At 49.8% G+C, this 17870-nt stretch overlaps 1 protein-coding gene across 11 annotated transcripts in view; it reads right to left on the bottom strand.

Annotated features, from left to right (window-relative positions):
- Bin1 (bridging integrator 1) overlaps positions 1–17870 on the bottom strand; it is a 63409-nt gene that overhangs the window by 24986 nt on the left and 20553 nt on the right. For all 11 annotated transcript variants that reach the window (XM_052741792.1, XM_052741797.1, XM_052741794.1 and 8 more), the window contains exons 2-4: positions 7419–7499; positions 567–621; positions 345–439 (exon numbers count right to left, since the gene is read on the bottom strand). In XM_052741792.1, the coding sequence (XP_052597752.1) occupies positions 345–439; positions 567–621; positions 7419–7499 (231 nt within the window). The remainder of the gene's footprint in view (positions 1–344; positions 440–566; positions 622–7418; positions 7500–17870) is intronic.

Genomic DNA, 17870 nt, shown 5'->3' with positions numbered 1-17870 from the left:
TTCTGAGGTTGCAGTGTCCCGGGGATGACAGCCAGGTTCAAATACAGTAAAGACTGGCACAGGGTCAGCAAGGAAGACTGGGACTCATGAGCCTTAACACATAGGGACAGCCATAACCCACTTTCTCAAACTCCCGTGTGAAGAGTACCAAACGCAGAGCCTGAAGAAATGGAAGGCAACTTGACCAAGGCTACATGGCGTATGAGTACGGAGAATCAGGATAGCAGAGAATCAGGATAGCGGAGAATCAGGATAGCTTGCACCAGAGGGTGAGACATTGTGGGGACAGGAACCGAGGCCAACAGGGCCCCAGGAAAGAACCAAGGCACCCCTCCCATGCTTACCTCTGCGATCTTGTTTGCTTCATCCCTGCCAGGCCACTCGGGCTCGTACACCTCCTGCAGACACTCACTCAGCTTCTTGGAGGCTTCGTGCATGGCTGTGGGGTAGGGAGAAGGTACATAGACTCCAGTTGTTATCCCCCGTCCAGACATCAGCACCTCAAATGTGGCCCAGCTGCCCCAAGGCTCTGCAGCCCCAGCTCCTTGCAGACAGACGTACCCTACCTTTAACAGAAGCCAGGTAGGTCCGGAGATCCTTCTGCAGCCGGGTGCCCTCTGTCTGCCAGAAGATCCAAGAACTAGGTCAGGGCCTGGGGACAGTGGTCACCAACCCTCTCCTTCCTAATACCCACCTCATGACAAACCAGGCTTCCCTCTTGCCAACAGCCACCAACCCATGTTCTCCCTACAAGCTGGAACCTCAGGATAGCAGCTGGGGCCCTCTGGCTGTCGTTGCTAATCCCTTCATTGGGACCCCCCCCACACACACACACAGCTCCATTTTGTCAGCCACCACTCTGTGGTGTAAGAGTGGATGGAAGACAAGACCCCTGCACAGTGGATGTCACCCTGGGATATTGCTGGGTACCATATACACAGAGCCCATGAACAAAGTGGTGTGACTCTCAGATGACAGTGAACAAGGAACAAGTGAGCACAGAAACAGGGTGCAAGGACCAGCAGGCACTTCGCTCTGCAACCTCAGGTTGCACCTCGGAACAGGGACTCCCACAGTCCCAAAGGAAGGGCAGCAGGGGCCGGTGAGCTTTCACAGGGACAATGGTGCTGCTGATGGATAGAGGGTGGCAGACGCCAAGGAGAAAAAGAGCCCAGACGGAAATGATACTAGCAGGTTGCAGAAGTACAGAAATACTTCCAAGAACTCTAAGAGCCTCTAGCCCAGGCGAGAGGGACAGCAGAAAAAGCGTTAGCCAACTATGAAGCTTCCGGAGCTCCTGAGGCAACAGAGCCAGCAGAAAGGATGGAACCATGAGTCAGGCCTCAAGTCCCTGTGGTATAGAAATGGACCAGGAACGCTGAGATACTGGTACCAGGAGGGTTGCAATAGGTGAGAGTCCTCAGACTGCCCAACGTGCTAATTGGAAGGTTCCAGAAGCCATGTGAGAAGGGAAAGAACACACAGTTTGGGGGTCATGCCGTAAGCAAGTCAATATACTTCCCTGAGCCTCAGGAAGAGAGAACAAATACTGACCCCGCCTGGCACATCACAAGTGCGCGGGAACAGCTCAGCTGAGACACCAGCCCCCGGAGCCTTGATGTCAGGCCTCGGGAGGTGGGCTTCACCCTGGGGAAGGGGCATGCCGCTGAGGCTGGTGGGGTCTCCGGAAGTAACCATCTTGCCCCCTCTCACTCTGGAGGAGAGGGAAGGAGACATGGCCATGACTAGTCACAGGAGACCCAGAGGATGCAGCACTCTGACCTGAAAATTATCTTTGTCCATACTGGTCCACCTCCAGGAAGGGCGTTCGGGGACTGGCCACCTTCCTGGCTCACCCCAGCCCCCTCCAACCTCTATTGCCCCCTGCCAGCAGGTCCTTCCTCCTCTACTGGGCCCTGCACTTCTCCCCCAGGTACCCACAGCCCTGTGTACCATCCTCTCAACAACACTATCACCACTTGACAAGGATGCTGTGAGGTCTGCAATGTACTCAGCATGGTCCAAAGCCCGGGAGACTCAGGGAGCATCTGCAGCCAGAGGGTTCAGGATAGGTGGGTAACTGGTTACAATGGCTCTCAAGAAGTTCCTAAAATGTCCAGATTTATAAGGTCCCTCCCCAACGTTACATAAACAGTAACAGTTGCTGGGGAGAGGAGAGTCTCCAGCCAGCCACGCTGCCTGCAAATCAGGGAAACTCTCCAGATGCAGCTTCGGTGAGTGAGTCATCCCCCCTCGCTGGGTGGGCTTTGCCGTGCACAGCTGCCTCTGAGTCACCCCTGCTCACTCCAACAAGCTCACTGGTTCACTACGCGAGACTTGGGTGGAATCCTTCGATTGTTTTGTCATCTGTACTCTATGTCACATCTCACGCCGCACAGCCGAGGACACCAGCTCAGGAAAACCACGTAAAATGCCACAAAACAAGACAGAGAGAGTGAAAGGAACAAAATCCCTCTCTTGCACTCTTTCAGGCCCCTAGGGGACAGCTGCACTTTGAGAAACATTGAACGTCCATCCGGGGACCCTGTAAGACACCCACCCACACCCACAGATGCACCACAAGCCCTTTCTATGAGATGACAGAGAATCTGCACAGAACCCACATACGTCCTCCTGTGGACTGTGCACCGTCTCTACGTTACTCATAAAGTAAATGAGATACAAATAGCACACTGGGTTGCTCTTGTTTGTAGAATCTTGTTTGTTGCTGTTGTTGTTGATTTTTCTAGAAATATCGTCACTCCGCAGTTAGTTCACTCTACAGACCAGCAACGTGCAGAGAAGGGAGGCCGACCACCTGGTGTGTAACCCTGGTCAGATGTAAGTTTGAACACCCAAGTTCAAGGCCCACTGAGCACAAATGAAACAAGAAAACAAAAGCCCGACCTAGAAGTGCTCTGAGATGGGAGGCAGAGCTTGTAGCACTGGACAGGAAGAATCCCAACTCTTCAAAGCTTTTTCACGTTAACACCTTCCATGCTTCGTTGTCAAAGACAACAAGGATTAAAGCGTGCTCAGGTGATGCTAGACCTCTACCTGGTGCCACAGAACCTTCCAGACCCAGCTTCTCTTCCCAGCCACGTCTTTATCCCTCCCTATCTCTTGCAACACATGCCCCCTACACTGTACCCAAGCAAGAGGTCCCCCTTGGATTACTGAATTTACCCAAGCTGCAGACTGTACCAAGGCCCCTCGTGCCTCCCAGACACTGAGCTGTGAGCAGATTAGCAGCACTCACTTGAGCAAGGGGTTACCCAGAAGAGTCATCCCCTAAACGGGATTGCGGGGCAACAATTCTCCAGAACTTCCTGGGTTCTGGTCACAATGTTATTAGAGTTCAGCTGGGGAAGAATATTCTGGGACATTGCTCAGCTGAGCCCATCAGTGTTAGTCAGGGCCTGACACAGAGCCAGAGGAGGCCAAGCCCGGTCAGCCTCCATACACCCCTGTTGGGCCTTCCTCTGTTCGGTCCCACCCTAAGCCTTCAGACAGAGGCTCCCATGTCCTAGTGGTTTTAGGGGGCATTTGGCTTCAGCCCCAACTCTCGCTGCTAGGCATTCTGCACCAGAGACAGGATTTTACTCTAAACAGAGCCAAGAGCAGGGCTTTCGCATCTCAGTGGGCCCCAGGGTCCGGCAGCCTAGAACAACCCTACAAGTAAGAGCTCAGCCAGCCTGGAAGCCCACGCTGGCTTCTGGTGGGCCTGGATGGGGTATGCAGTCCCGTGGGATGAAAGGAACAGGCAGTCTCCCTAGGACCCATGTTAGGACATAAGTGAAACCATTTTGTGTAACTTGGAATAAAGTAATGCTCGCAAGATTTGTTATGGAGCCAACCACAAGGAAGCTCCGATATGAGCCAAGCCGAAGACAGCTCCTATATGTTAATAAGCAGCCCTAAGCTGTGAGCTCCCATAACCCAGAGCTAACACCCACTGGAACAATACGAAAAACTGGAACTCTGGAGGCGGGCCCAGGATTGCACCGCTGTGCTCCCGAGACACGGCATCGCAAGCCTCTGCAGGGATCCTCATTGGCAAAGGGACTCTGAGACGGCCCTCCGTGCGAGTCTGGCTCCAGCGACCACTGAGTCTCTTGTGCCTTTTGCTGCACTGGTCGGCACTGACCATTGCTCTCAAAGACCATCTGGAACTTTCAGTAGCACCATCCTCCCGGCCTGCCACAGCTGAAGGGCCCAGAAGCATGGGTCAAGCCTGCTCCCAAAGCGCCCTCACGGGTGAGGATTCCCCAGTGGAATTTTCTGCCCAATAGTTCGCCACTTGGTGAGGTGTGTGTTTACATGAGACTACCATAATCTCTGTATAGCATGGTATTGTAAGGAAGGTTTGTGTGGATAAACTGAGCATATTCAAAGGGTAAACCTCAATCCTAGTGGCCGAGTACCTCATAGCCTACCAGTCTGCTTATTACAGTCACTCAGGACAGGGCAGAGGTCAAGGGGACTACGTGTGACTAGCACCAACTGGGTCCAAAGAGAGCCATCCACCTGGGTCACCATGAAGGGGAAATAACAGCAGGCAACCTCTGCCTCTTCCAGAGGTCACAAGAAGTGAACACTGAAGGAGACCTACTGCCCTGAAGACTGAACACACTGTCAGCCTTACAGTGACCTAGAGCTGGGATCACTATGCTGAGGACTCCCGCTGGAGGCACAGAAGAAACAACACCCCAGCTCTGATCCCAGTTCTGTAGGCTGGCAGAGGACCAAGCTCACTACAGCTCCTGGATTCTCTCCCTCAAGAATAGAGAACAGCCCCCATAACCCTTTCCAATCCACACCTCACTCCCCATCCTTTGCCAAGTCATCCCTCACACACACACCAGACTGTTCCAGACCTGTATAACCGCCAAGTGAGGGCCGCCGAGATGCAAGGGAGACCGCAAAACGGTACTCTCAAAACTACCCCTGACCCTAAACAGTCAGACACCACACCAGCCCAGGGTAGCGTGTGCCCCAGTTCAGGAGAACCCCATGGTTATCTTTATTTAGCCCTGGTCTCTGGGTCTAGCCCCTCGTTCCCCGCCTCCTCTACCAAGGAGTACTGAGGGAGGGCTTGCCCAGGAGCAGAGACCTAGCAAGGGTGACCCTGATGTGAATGGAGAGTAAGGCATTGAAGATTAGCATCTGACAGAAGCCAACTGGCAGAGAGAACGCCCTTCCAGCCAAGGCTGACCTGAAACAGAGCATGCGTAAAAAAAGCGCACCATGTATAGCAGTCTCCATCTGCCCAGCACAAGTAAGTGTCATTGAACTAACTCTTCCTAACTCTCATCCACGTCCTCACTCAGAAGAGTTCTCTGTTTCTATCACTATCCATGTACTGATGGTTCAATGCCTTGTTCTGGAACACAAGAACTTAGAAATCCTAGACCCATGCCTGCAAACACTGTGGGAAGAACAGGGAGTGTCACTCTGTTGGGCCAGGCTGCAGGAACCCCAGCTCCTGCCTCTGTGCTTCCTTGCCACACACCCCCTACCAGCCCAGCCTGCTTTAAAGAGACTTCAGCATCCTCACTCCAAGCTCACAGCATCCAGCTGTTCTCTGGGCAGGGTGAACTTGGGAGGAATTTAAAGGGCCAGAGTCCTAATTTTAATCCCCCAATCCCCTAAACTAGCCACGTGGCCTTAACTGCTCTGAAGCGCAGTGCCTCACCTGACAATAAAGGAAACAACAGGAGCTGAGGGTTTAGTTCAGTGGGTAGAGTGCTTGCCTGGCATACACAAATCCCTGGGTTCAATCCCAAGCACACATAGACTGTGTGGTAGAGCAAGCCTGTAATCCCAGCACTCAGGAGATGAAGGCAGAAGGGCCAGGGTCAGTCTTGGCTACAGAATGAGTTCAAGGGCATTCTAGGATACAGGAGACTCTGTCCCAAGAGGAAAACATGAAATAAAGAATATGGGCCTCATTTCAAGGCTCTGTGGGCCGACAATAAGTGTGCAGATAATGGCGGTCTCCTAAAGGACTTCAAAGCTGCCCACAGCCTAAGGAAAACAGCTAAGTAGGGACATGCCCTGACTTACAATGGGCAGGATCAGAGGCCAGGGCTTCTGATTTCTTGTTCAAGCTTAGGTTTTACAGATGGAGAAACTGATGCCCCTTGACAGGGAACCTACTCAGGCCTTGAAATACCTCCTGTTACTGCCCCCCGAGGGTGGTGGCCACGGTGGCTCCCACTCCTGCCTGGGGGACCTCTTGAGTTAGATATCTCTGGCAGACCAGGGTAACTTATCCTTAAGCCCTCTCTCCTCACATGCTCTCCAGTGCTCTCCCTACTGCTCTCCAACCCTCTCCCAGCATGCTTCAACCCTCTCCCAGCATACTCCAGCTCTCTCCCACCATGCTGCCACTCACTCCCATATCCCAGGCCCAGGGCCATGAGACTCTTCCCCTAGGTTCCAGTCCAGCTGCAGAGGCTTTGACGGGCACCTTCAATGCTATCCAAGACCTCAGTTATAGACGGTGTACCGTGAAGCTGGAGTCTCCCAGCCTGGGGCTCCCCCACCCCATTTCCAGCAGAGCCCTACCCTCACCCGCCTTGTCCTGCCCCATTCTTGTGGCTTCGGATTCTCATGGGACTGTCCTGAAGAAGCCATAGGCCATGGCCCAGCTCAGCCCTCCCTCCTGCTGCCTTGCCCTTTCCCCAAACCCCAGTCAGGAGACAGTGTAGGCCATCTCCATTTGGGATGTTCAAGGTTTTCCTTTCTGCAGGGAAGTCCTCCCCTATATCTAATGATTGCCTCCAGGATGCCTACATAATTAAGCCTGGAATGTGTCCTTGTAAAGATGCCCTGGGAATGCTATCAAGCTTTGGAACCAAACAAATAGCAACTGAATCTACCTCCAAAGCTGGGTGGCCTTGGGTGACTGACCCTACATCTCTGAGCCTCACTGCTTGACCTATAAAAGGGGAACACAGGTACAGCGGCTCTCCTTGGCTGTCTGGAGATACCCACAAGCCATCTACAAAGGACCAGCTGGAGCCTGCCATACAGCTGAGCACCCATCATGTCCAGATGATGCCTAAGTCAAATCCAGCCTGCTTGGGCCCCCACATTAAATCCAACAGATGCCCCTCTCCTAGCAAGAAGTTCCTCTAGCTCCCACTGGCCTTGACATGTGAGCTTTTCCAGAGTCTGGCCACAGTCCTCAGCTCTTCCAAGCTTCCCCTTCCCTGTTCCTCACTGTAGGTTTTCCCAAGAACCTGGCCTCTTCTCTCTGATGGTCTCAGCCAGAACCAGGGCATCCCCCTCCAGGAAGTCCTTCACAACCTCACCAACCCACACCATTCCCCGTTCTGGGCTTTCCTACTCCACAAATACGGTCCTCACCATCTCCTACCTGGCAACCGCTGTTCACCTCCAGAAACACTCACCAGCTGCTTATTGAAATTCTGGACGCACTGTTCAAACTGCTCATCCTTAGTCTCATCCGCCTTCCCCAGTTTCTGCAGGACCTGCCGGCACAGAGAGAAGGGAGGATCATCAGCTTGAGAAGCACAGTGGCTGGAACAAGAGTGCTCAGTCGCTAGAGGGTGGGACACAGGACCATGAGGACTGTCATTGTGCAAGGGTTAGAGTGTCCCCCGCCACGTCTGTGTTGGAAAGTTATCCTAACAAAGCAGTGTGGGCAGGTAAGTCCCCATGGAAGGCAACCAGGCCAAGAATGCTTTTTCTTCGTGGATGGATAATGGATGTCATTATCAATGGATTAGGTCAGTTATCGTGAGTGTTTTAGTTGTGTGGGGTTCCTCAATATCCACACATGATTGGTTCCAGGACTCTGTCTCAATATCAAACTCCATGGATGCTCATTCCTTGTATAAAACTGTGCAGTATTTGATATTAGCATGCGCCCGCGCACACACACACACACACACACACACACACACACACACACACACACACACACACACACCCTGTATATATCAACTTAGATAAGCATCTCTCCTACAACTGTCTGCCAAAGGCCCATGCATTAACTTGGTCTCAAGCCTATGATACCACTGGGATATGGTAGAACCATTAGGTGGAGCTTAGTGGGAGAGAACTAAGTCACTGAGGACATGCCCTTGGGGGCTGACTGGGACCCCATCCCCTGCTCTTTCTCTCTTTTGCTTCCTGGCTGCTATAAGATAAGAAACTTTTTCATCCATATGTTCTCCCCAAATATGATGTGCTGGCTCACTTTGGGCCCAAAAGCAATGAGTCAAACCCACTGAGGATTTTAACTACTAAGCCTCTAACACGTGCATCAAACAGACTTGTCTCTTTTCTTCTGCTTTGTTTACCTTTTTTAAATTGAAAAAGATTTTTTTCATACAATATATTCTGATCAAGACTTTCCCCCTCTCCCAGCTCCTCCCAGAACCTCCCACCTCCCTATCCACCCTATTTCACACTTTTTTTTTCTTTCAAACACACACACACACACACACACACACACACACACCACAAAATCAGGTATCTAAATATACAAGCAAAGATCAGTAAGACACCCACCAAAAAAAAATGTTCAAACTAAACCATAAGGGATAAAAGTATACAGAAAGACCACTGAGTTTACTTTCTGTTCTACTGTTGGGCATGGGATCTACCCTGAAGTGTGGTTACTATTCCCAGTGAGACTCCATTGGGAAGAACTAATTTCTCTTTTGCAGATGGGTACCAACTGCAGACAGCTCCTTAGGAGTGGGAGCCCTTGTCCACATGCCCTTCTCAGCACTGGGACACCATCTGGCTTAACCTGTGCAGGCCCTTTGCATGTGCCACAGTATCTAAGGGTTCATGGGTGCATCAGTCCCATTGTGTTTGAAGGACACTGTTTTTGTGGAGTCACCCATTACCTCTGGCTCTTACAATCTTTCTGCCTCCTTTTCCCTATAGATCCCTGATCCCTGAAGGGAGAGGTTGATGAAAACATCTGATTTAGGACTGAGTGCTCCAGAATCTCTCACTCTCTGCACATTATCCAGTTGTGGGTCTCTGTACTAGTTCCCATCTCTGATGTTGGCTGAACGAAGCAATAGATATATGGGTGTGGCAGAATGCTGTAAGGAGTCAATTTATTGCTATGTTCCTTTGGTAGAACAGTAGTACTTGGTTTTCCCTTAGGCCCATGGTCTGTCCAGTTTCAGATTCCTGGCTATCCGAGCAGTGCCAGACATGGGTTCCATCTCATTGAGGGGAGCTGAAATCTAATGGGAGAGTGGTTGGTTACTCATACCATGTTTGTACCACTACTGCACCATCAGGTTTACATGGTTTGTAGCTGGGTTGATGATTACCTTTCTCCGTTGGTAATGTGCACAGTACCTTCCAGTACCCGAACACTAGTCAGGAGAGGTGAAGGCTCTAGGTAGGTACCACTTCAATTTGTCTGTGTGCAATGAGATATGTAAGTGCTGTCTTCAGCAACAGGGCCTTACCGTCAGTTTCTGACCATGATGGATAATCTTTTTTATGTGTTCTTCAATTCGGTTTGCAAGTTCACAATTGAGAAATTTTGCATCTATGTTCATAAGAGAGATTTGTTGGTAATTTTTTTTTTCTTTGTTGGATCTTTGGTTTAGGTATCGGTATAACTGTGGCCTCATAAAAAGAATGAGGCAATGTTCCTTCTGTTTCCATTTTGTGGAATAATTTGAGGACTGGTTGACGATGCTAGTTCTTCTTTGATGGGCTGATAAAATTCTATGCTAAATCCATTCTTGCCCTGGGCTTTTTTTTTTTTTTTTTTTTTTTTTTTGAGACTTTTAACTGCACTTTCTCTTTCACGAGGTGTTATGAGTCTGTTTAAATTGCTTATCTGATCTTGGTTTTACTTTGGTGGCTTGTATACATCAAGAAATTTATCCATTTCTTTTAGGTTTTCCAGTTTGGTAGGGTACAGGTTTTTAAAGTATGTCCTTCTGATTCTCTGGATTTCTTTGGTGTCTGTTGTTATGTCTCTTTTTTTGTCTCTAATTTTGTTAATTTGGGTCTTCTCTCTCCAACTTGTAGTTAATTTGGCTAAGGGCTTCTCAATTTTATTTGATATATAATGAAACTCTTCATTTCATTGCTCCTTTGTATTGATTTTATTTGTTTCTATTTTATTGATTCCGGCCCCGAGTTTGATTATTTATTGCCATCTACTCCTTTTGGGTACAAGTTCTTTTTGTTCTAGATCTTTCCAGTGTACTATTAAGTTGTTAATATGGAACCTCTCCTAATTTTTTATGTAGGCACGTAGTGCTATGAACTTGTCTCTGGGAGCAGCCTTCACTGTGTCCCGTAGGTTTGGCTATGTTGTGTTTTCATTTTCATTCAATTCTAAAAAGTTTTTATTTCCTCATTAATTTCTGTCTTGACTCATATTTCATTCAGTAGAGGGTTATACAGTTTCCATGAGTTTATAAACTTTCTGTTGTCTCTTTTGTTATCAATATCCAGCTTTAATCCATGGTGGTCAGATAGGATGCAGGGTATTATTGTTTCAGTTTTCTTGTATCTGTTGAGACCTGCTTTGTGTCCAAGTATGTGGTCAGTTTTGGAGAAAGTTCCATGAGGTGCAGAGAAGAAGGGAATTTTGTGCTTGGGTAAAATGTTCTGTATATATCTCTTAGGTCTACTTGGTTTATAATGTCTGTTAGCCTCAGTACTTCTGTGTTTGGTTTTTGTCTGGGTGACCTGCGTATTAGTGAGAGTTGGGTACTGAAGTCACCCACTACACCATGTAAGGTTCAATATGTGATTTTAGCTATAGCAGTGGGTTTTTTTTCTCTGATGAACTTGTATGTCCTTGTATTTGATGTATAAATGTTTAGGACTGTAATATCTTCTTGACGGATTTTTCATTTGATGAGTACATAGCATCCTTCTCTATCTCCTGATTAGTTTTAGTAAGTCTGATTTGTAAGATATTAAAATGACTACACCTGTTTGCTTCTTAGGTTCATTTGCTTGAAATAACTTTTCCCATCCTTTTACCCTAAGGTGATGGTGAGGTGTGTTTCTTGAATGCAGAAGAAAGATGGATTGTGCCTTCCAATTCAATCTGTTCGTCGGTATCTTCTTGGGGAATTTAGATGATTAATATTGAAAATTACTAGCAAACAGTGTTTACTGATTCGATTATTTTATTGTTCCGGTGTGGGTTTTCCCCCTCTTTTCATTTACTCTTCAGGTATTATTTATTCCTCGTGTCTTCTTGGATGTGGTTGACCTCCTCAGACTGAAGTTTTCCTTCTAGTGCCTTCAGTAGGGCTGGATTGGTAGATAGAAACTGTTTAAATTTGTTTTCTTGTGGAATGTCTTTGTCCATCAATTATGATCAATAGTTTTGCTGGATACAGTACTCTGGGCCAGCACCTGGGGTCTCTCAGACTGTAGAACATCAGCCTGGCCCTTCTGGCTTTCAGAGTCTCCACTGAGAAGTCGGGTGTTATTCTAATGGGCCTGCCTTTTATGTTATTTCATCTTTTTTACTTGCAGCTTTTAATATCCTTTCTATGTTCTGTATGTTCAGGGTTTTGCTTATTATGTGCTGTAGGGAATTTCTTTTCTGGACTTTTCTAGTTGGTGTTCTGTATGCTTCTTGCACCTTGATGAGCACCTCCTTCTTGAGGCTGGGGAAATTTTCTTCTGTGGTTTTGTTGAAAATATTTTTTGTGCCTTGACCTGGGTTTTCTTCTCCTTCCTCTATTCCTATTACTCTTAAATTTTATCTTTTCATAGTGTCCCAGATTTCCTGGATGTTTTGTACCTGGATTTTTTGACATTCAACATTTTTTTTGACTGAGGTATTCATTTCTTCTATCTGGTCTTTAATGCCTGTGGTCCTCTCTTCCATCTCTTATATTCTGCTGGTGAGGCCTGCCTCTGAGGTTTTTGTTTGACATTCTAAATTTTTCGTTTCCTGTTTTATTTCCGTTTCAATGTTCTTCAGTGATTCTATTTCTACTTTCATGTCTTGAACTGTTTTTATTATTTCATTCAACTACTTCTTTGTGTTCTCATGGTCTTCGTTAAGGGGTTTATTCATATCCTCTTTAAGGCCCTTGAACATATTCATAACTGCTGTTCTGAAGTCCTTGTCTTGTGCTTTAAAATTATTGCATTTCTCAAGGCCTACTCTCACAGGGCTAATGGGTTCTGGTGAAGGCATTTGTCTTGGCTGCTCAGGTTTGCATTGGGGTCTAGATATCTGGAGTCATGATGATCGGAGTGTTTATAGATGTTGATATCTAGTCTTGGCTTTGTTGGGTGGGTTTTTGTTGTTTGGTTTCTGTTGCCCTCTCTGGATCTTAGGTAAATGTGGTGGCTGTGGGGACCCTGGTAGAGAGTGCTTCTGCAGTCAGTAGGTGGCAGAAAGGAATGGAGATGGGCTGGGAAGAAAGGCTGAGAGGGGTTCTGTGAAAGACCTAGGAAGATGGGGTCCACACACTCCCTGGGCAGAGTCCCAGGGAGTAGAGGCATGGTGGGAGAAGGGGCTCCTGCAAGTAGGCTGCAGTAGGACAGAGAGTAAGTCTGGACAGACAGGGATGAAAGGACCAGGGGGATTCTGTGTCTGTACCAAGAGGTGGAGTCTCCAGTGAATGGAGTTGGATGGGAGGAGGGGCTCCTGCAAGCAGGCTGCTTGGGAAGGACTCAGCTTAAGTCTGGACAGAGCATAATGGGAGACCGGAAGGGTAGTGAAAATCGCCTACCCCAGCGCTCAGTGTGGCCACTGTAGGTCCCTGGTGGCACTAGGGGTGTTTCTGGATATCAGTGGCTAACGCAAAGGAATGTAGATGGACTAGAAGGGAAGGCTGAGAGGGTCCAGGAAAAAGCTAACCAAGAGGCAGAATCCCCGGTGAATGGAGGTAGGGTGGGAGGCTGGGCACTGGCAAGCAGGCTGTTACAGGGAAAGACTCATCTGTCCTCTCTTTTAGGTCCACTGTCTAAAGTATTTGTTTCTCTCTCTCTCTCTCTCTTTCTCTCTCTCTCTCTCTCTCTCTCTCTCTCTCTCTCTCTCTCTCTCTCTCTCTGTGTGTGTGTGTGTGTGTGTGTGTGTGTGTGTGGTATATGCCCTTTATGTCCTTGTTCACAAGGATGTGCACAAATGTGTGCATGCAAGGGTCAAGAGTCAGTATCAGGTGTCAATTACTCTCCACCGTATTTTTGAGACTGAACCTGAAGCCCATCGATTTGACTGGACTAGACTGGCCGGCCAATGAATTCCAAGGATCTGGCTGTCTCGGCTCCTCCAGCCCCGGGGTTACAGACACGCACTGCTATATCCAGCTTTTGTGTGGGGGCTGAGGATCTGAACTCAGGTCCTCAGGGTTATACAGCATCTACTCACCAACTGCGCCACCGCCCCAACCCTGGACCATTTTCTTTCTAAATCACCCTGCCTGTATCGTAGCAGCAAGGAGTAGATGGGAACAGTAAGAGTGAGGCCCTCGGGACTCCTTACCTTCTATCGAAAGGATAAAACCTTCTGGTTCTATCTTCTCCTACCAGAACCAGAAGGGGAATCTCAGACAGGCTGTCATGACGTCACCACGAAGAAAGCTTCCGAGACAGTATTAGAGACCGGATGCCCCCCCTACTGATCTCACTGCTCTGCTGGAAGCCCCACCCACTCAAAGTGGGCTGAGCAGAAAGGGGGCCGAACAGGGTGTCCTCACAGACTCAGACGACTCTGCCACCTCTGCCAAGGACCATGACACTCACTGCAAGGAGGCCCAGAGGAGGCACAGGACAGACCACCACAGGCCAGAGAGGGTAGTAAGGGCTGTTGGGGCTGGCTGACGTCACTTAGAATCAGCTTCCTATTTGAGTAGACCATTAGAGGTGACATGGGCACAGACACTCTGTTTCTTCCGCCATAGCCCAGCAGTCAACACTGGGCCCAACCACACTGTCTCTCACAGTCCTTCACCCACCTTCATATTTGTACACACACACACACACACACACACACACACACACACACACACACCCTCACAAAGTGGCCTGCCTCTGGTGACCTCTGGCCCTGCTCATCAGTGTTGGGGAAATGAGACATAGGACAGAGGTATGGTGTTAGGTGGGCAAGGGTGGGAGAGATAGACCCAAGGTTAAAAGAGAAGCTGGGTCAAAGAGCTAAGAGGGAGGCTGAGCAGAGGGCCTGCCCAACAAGGCTCCCCACTTCCTCCCTGGGCCTTGCTCTCTCCCACCCCAGAGCTCTCCATGATGGAAAAGGGAGAGAAAAAAAGCAAAGGGGGACAGATAGTCCAGTGATCATGGAGCCCAGATGCATTTGTCTCACACCGGGATGTTCCGATCCACACCTCCCTTTGATGACCCTGAGACGGGCTACACTGCCTGCAAAGTACACTCAGGGCCTCAGCTCGGCCCTTCCCCATCCCCCTGGCCCTCACGCACCTACACCATCCTACTGCTCCTTTTCCAGAGCCCCCTGCCCCAGGAGTCACAGTGTGTCCAGCCCTTCACAGCCATCTCTCGTCAAGCCGGACTCGAAAACAGTACATCAACCATGAACTAAACTATCTCAGCTATGTACCAAATAAATCTTTCCCTTTTAAAAACCGATTGTCTCCTGCATTTTGTTACAGTAACAGCAAGATGACTGAAATATTTTATCAATTATCCCACCTAGGTTATGCCCCGCATCACTGCTAAAATCACACAGGTGACCCAGATGTGGGAGCGAGGGGGTGGGGCAGTCAGGAAAGGAAAGACCTGTGGGGGGAGGGGTGGCAGCTCCCAGAGAGAAGAGGCAAGAGGTCAGTCATATGGTAAAGCAGTGGGATATCTAATGGCTCCGGGTCACTAGAGGTCACAGGGTGGGAAGGGAGATAAAAATGGTAGAAGTGGGCCAACAGCTTTGTGAACTTTCACCCCTACAGTGGCAAGGAACAGTGACAGAAACTATGGTGTAGCCCAGGGTCAGGGAAGCATCCCCCTTCAAGTCCCACCTCACCCAAGAACCCCACTGCAGAGATCTGAGCCAGTGAGACCTTGGGGCTATCGGGTGTGTCCAGCTCAGGGCCGGCAAGCCATTGGCAGTGGGGTATAGCCAAGAATAGAGCCTAAGACAAAGGATGGAACGTTAAATTCTTTTTAAGTTTTGCTGTTTTGTTTTGTTTTTTTTATAGAATCTGATGGCATGGTTGCTCCTTGAGCATAAACTCTGTAGGGACTCACAGCAGGAGGGAAGACAAACTACCATGGCAGATTCCTATCCATACCATCCACACCGGGCATCCCACCACACCCTGGCCCCCAAGGGAGGCCTTCCTGACCAGCTCTAGTGCCCCATCTGCTCCCTAACATGAATGTTGCTCAGCCACGTTGGGGACCTGTTTCCATTCTGGGGTCAGGAGCACAAGGTACTCACTTTAGTCTAACAGTGCTTTCACCAAGAGACAAGAGACACACACACACACACACACACACACACACACACACACACACACATGCACACATATGCGCACACACACACACACACACACACACACACACACACACACACACACACGATGACAGAGCCCATTCATCCCTTTCATTGGAGTCTCCTGTGCTGAGGTCACAGACACAGAGCACTGGGGAAGCAGGGGTCCTCAGTATCTGGGGCAACCTGGACCAGGAGAGGAGGAAGAGGAGGAGCACAAGACATTAAGCTGAGCTGTGAAGGGTGAGAAGGGAGGAGTGACACTGGCCTCAGTGGCACCCAGGTATGCAGAGTTCTAGACTGAACTGGAGAAGCAGGAGAACAGGGCAGAGAGGAAGGTTCCAGAAGCATCCGACAGACGTCTGAGAGGCTGGGGAAACGGCTCAGTGGCTAAACCATTGCCCTGCACGTCCCAAGGACCTGACTGACGCCATGTTTGGATGCCAAACTAGCCCACAAGCTTCCAGGAAGCTTCCTATTTCCACCTCTACTCTAGCCATAGCGTGTTCTAGTCACCACAGACCCGGACTTCACACGGTTTCCAGAGCTCTGAGCTCAGGTCATCACTTTCGCGTGGTAAGCACTTTCCCATCGTCACGGCCCAGGGCCATCTTTCCCTTCTTTAATGATCTATCTCTATCTCTATCTATGGGCTCCTGGTTCACCTCTCTCTTGTCGGAAATCACACCCAGAAATCACGGTGGGTGTCATCTAGATTCTAATTCACACCTATAACAAAAGGAAGCCCCAGACCTTCCTTGGTACTAACAGCACCTCGCATTCGCCTTGCCTGTCTCATCTCACAGAGAACAAAGAGGAGCCCTTCACGTGGGACAACGGATAAGGCTCACACGGGCCACACCCCCACGTGTATGCGCTTGCCAGCACAGGAGGCCACTAAGCAGGCCCAGAGTCAGCAGTCCAGGAAGCCTTATCAGTGCCACTCAATGTCACCTCCTATCAGAGCTTCCTTTCCCCACATCCTCAAGCCCTTGGCCAGATGTGAGCAGAGCTGGAGTGTCTGTCAGCGGCTGCCTGCACACCTCAATGGATGGCTCCAGACCTTCCGCTAACATCCAGCTGTATAGCCTCTCTGCAGCGGCCAAATGAGATGGCCCACTTCCCCTGGGAAGGCTGAGGTGAGGTGTCGGGCATAGGTCGGTGCCTGTTAGAGCCACTTGTGCCTCTGGGAAGGGAGGAAGTCCTCCCTAAGCCCCCCAACATCCGATGTGGCCTTCCTTGTGACCTAAAGTAAGAACAGACGCTCTGGGTTCAGCTGTATCCCTGAGTGTATGAGACATCCTGCAAACCTTCCAACTCCACAACAACCCACCCCCTCACACAGACACAGGCAAGACCCCTACAAAAGTCCCATGGCCCATGCCAAGGCCCGGCCACCATCCCAGAGGGCAGGCTAAGCTCCCAGGCAAGGCTTGTTTGAACTGGAGTCCGATCATTTCCTATCTCCCCCAATGAGAGGCCTGGTGAATGGAGAGCAGAGAAGACAGGACACTCAGTCCCTCACTGAACCTTAGAACCCGGACAGTCACCTCGTAGGCTAAGGCCCTCCCTCCATCAGTGCCAGGGTGAGACTGAGCCTTCTAACCTTGTGGGGACATGTGGACAGATGGACACACACACACACACACACACACACACACACACACACACACACACACACACACTCAGGACAGGCAGGAATAAGCATGTTCCAGAACCCAGGGTCAAATCCAGGAGCCCGGGAGAAAAGATCACGGGAAAGCTGGAAAGCCCAAGTCAGGCAGGAACTGAAGTTCTGCTGTCCCGCCTGCTATGGGAAGCAGACACTGAACTCCACCCACCACTCACCCAGTTTTGCCAGCACCCTAACACACAGGCATGCCTACACACAGACACGAGAGCGTTCACTCATGCACCTCCCTCCCGGAACCCACCACTCCATTGCTGAGACCCTCAAAAAGTCATCAGGCCTCACCTTCCTCATCATCTCCTCCGGGTGAGTCTGAGCTGGAGCTGCAGCAAGAAAGTGTCTCCGAGTGAAGCCTCACCCAGTCAGTCGGCCATCTCCCCCACCCTCCCCACTGAACTTCTTCTTCCCAGCACAGGCTGTGGTTGGGGACCGCAGGGACAGGATGCACACTCTAACGCCCTCACAAACTTACAGCTGGGGCTGACAGGAAGACAGGCAAAAGGCCCTTGAGAAACCAGACAGGTTTCCCCTGTGGGAGGCAAAAAACGAGGAAGGGACCCCAGAATCAGGCCAAAGGTCTGTCCAGCTGTCCAGGTACCCCTGAGTTTTAGACTGATTCCCTGATACTCTAGGGTATTCTCCTGTGGACCCCTCCTTACCCCTGCAACCTTCGAGTGTGCACATGCATGTACACACACACACACACACACACAC

Source organism: Peromyscus californicus, unplaced genomic scaffold, assembly GCF_007827085.1.
Source record: "Peromyscus californicus insignis strain IS unplaced genomic scaffold, ASM782708v3 Scaffold_17__1_contigs__length_78620276, whole genome shotgun sequence".
NCBI lineage: Eukaryota > Metazoa > Chordata > Mammalia > Rodentia > Cricetidae > Peromyscus > Peromyscus californicus.
Note: the sequence above shows the minus strand (reverse complement) of the source record. Positions and strands in the feature narration are given on the sequence as shown.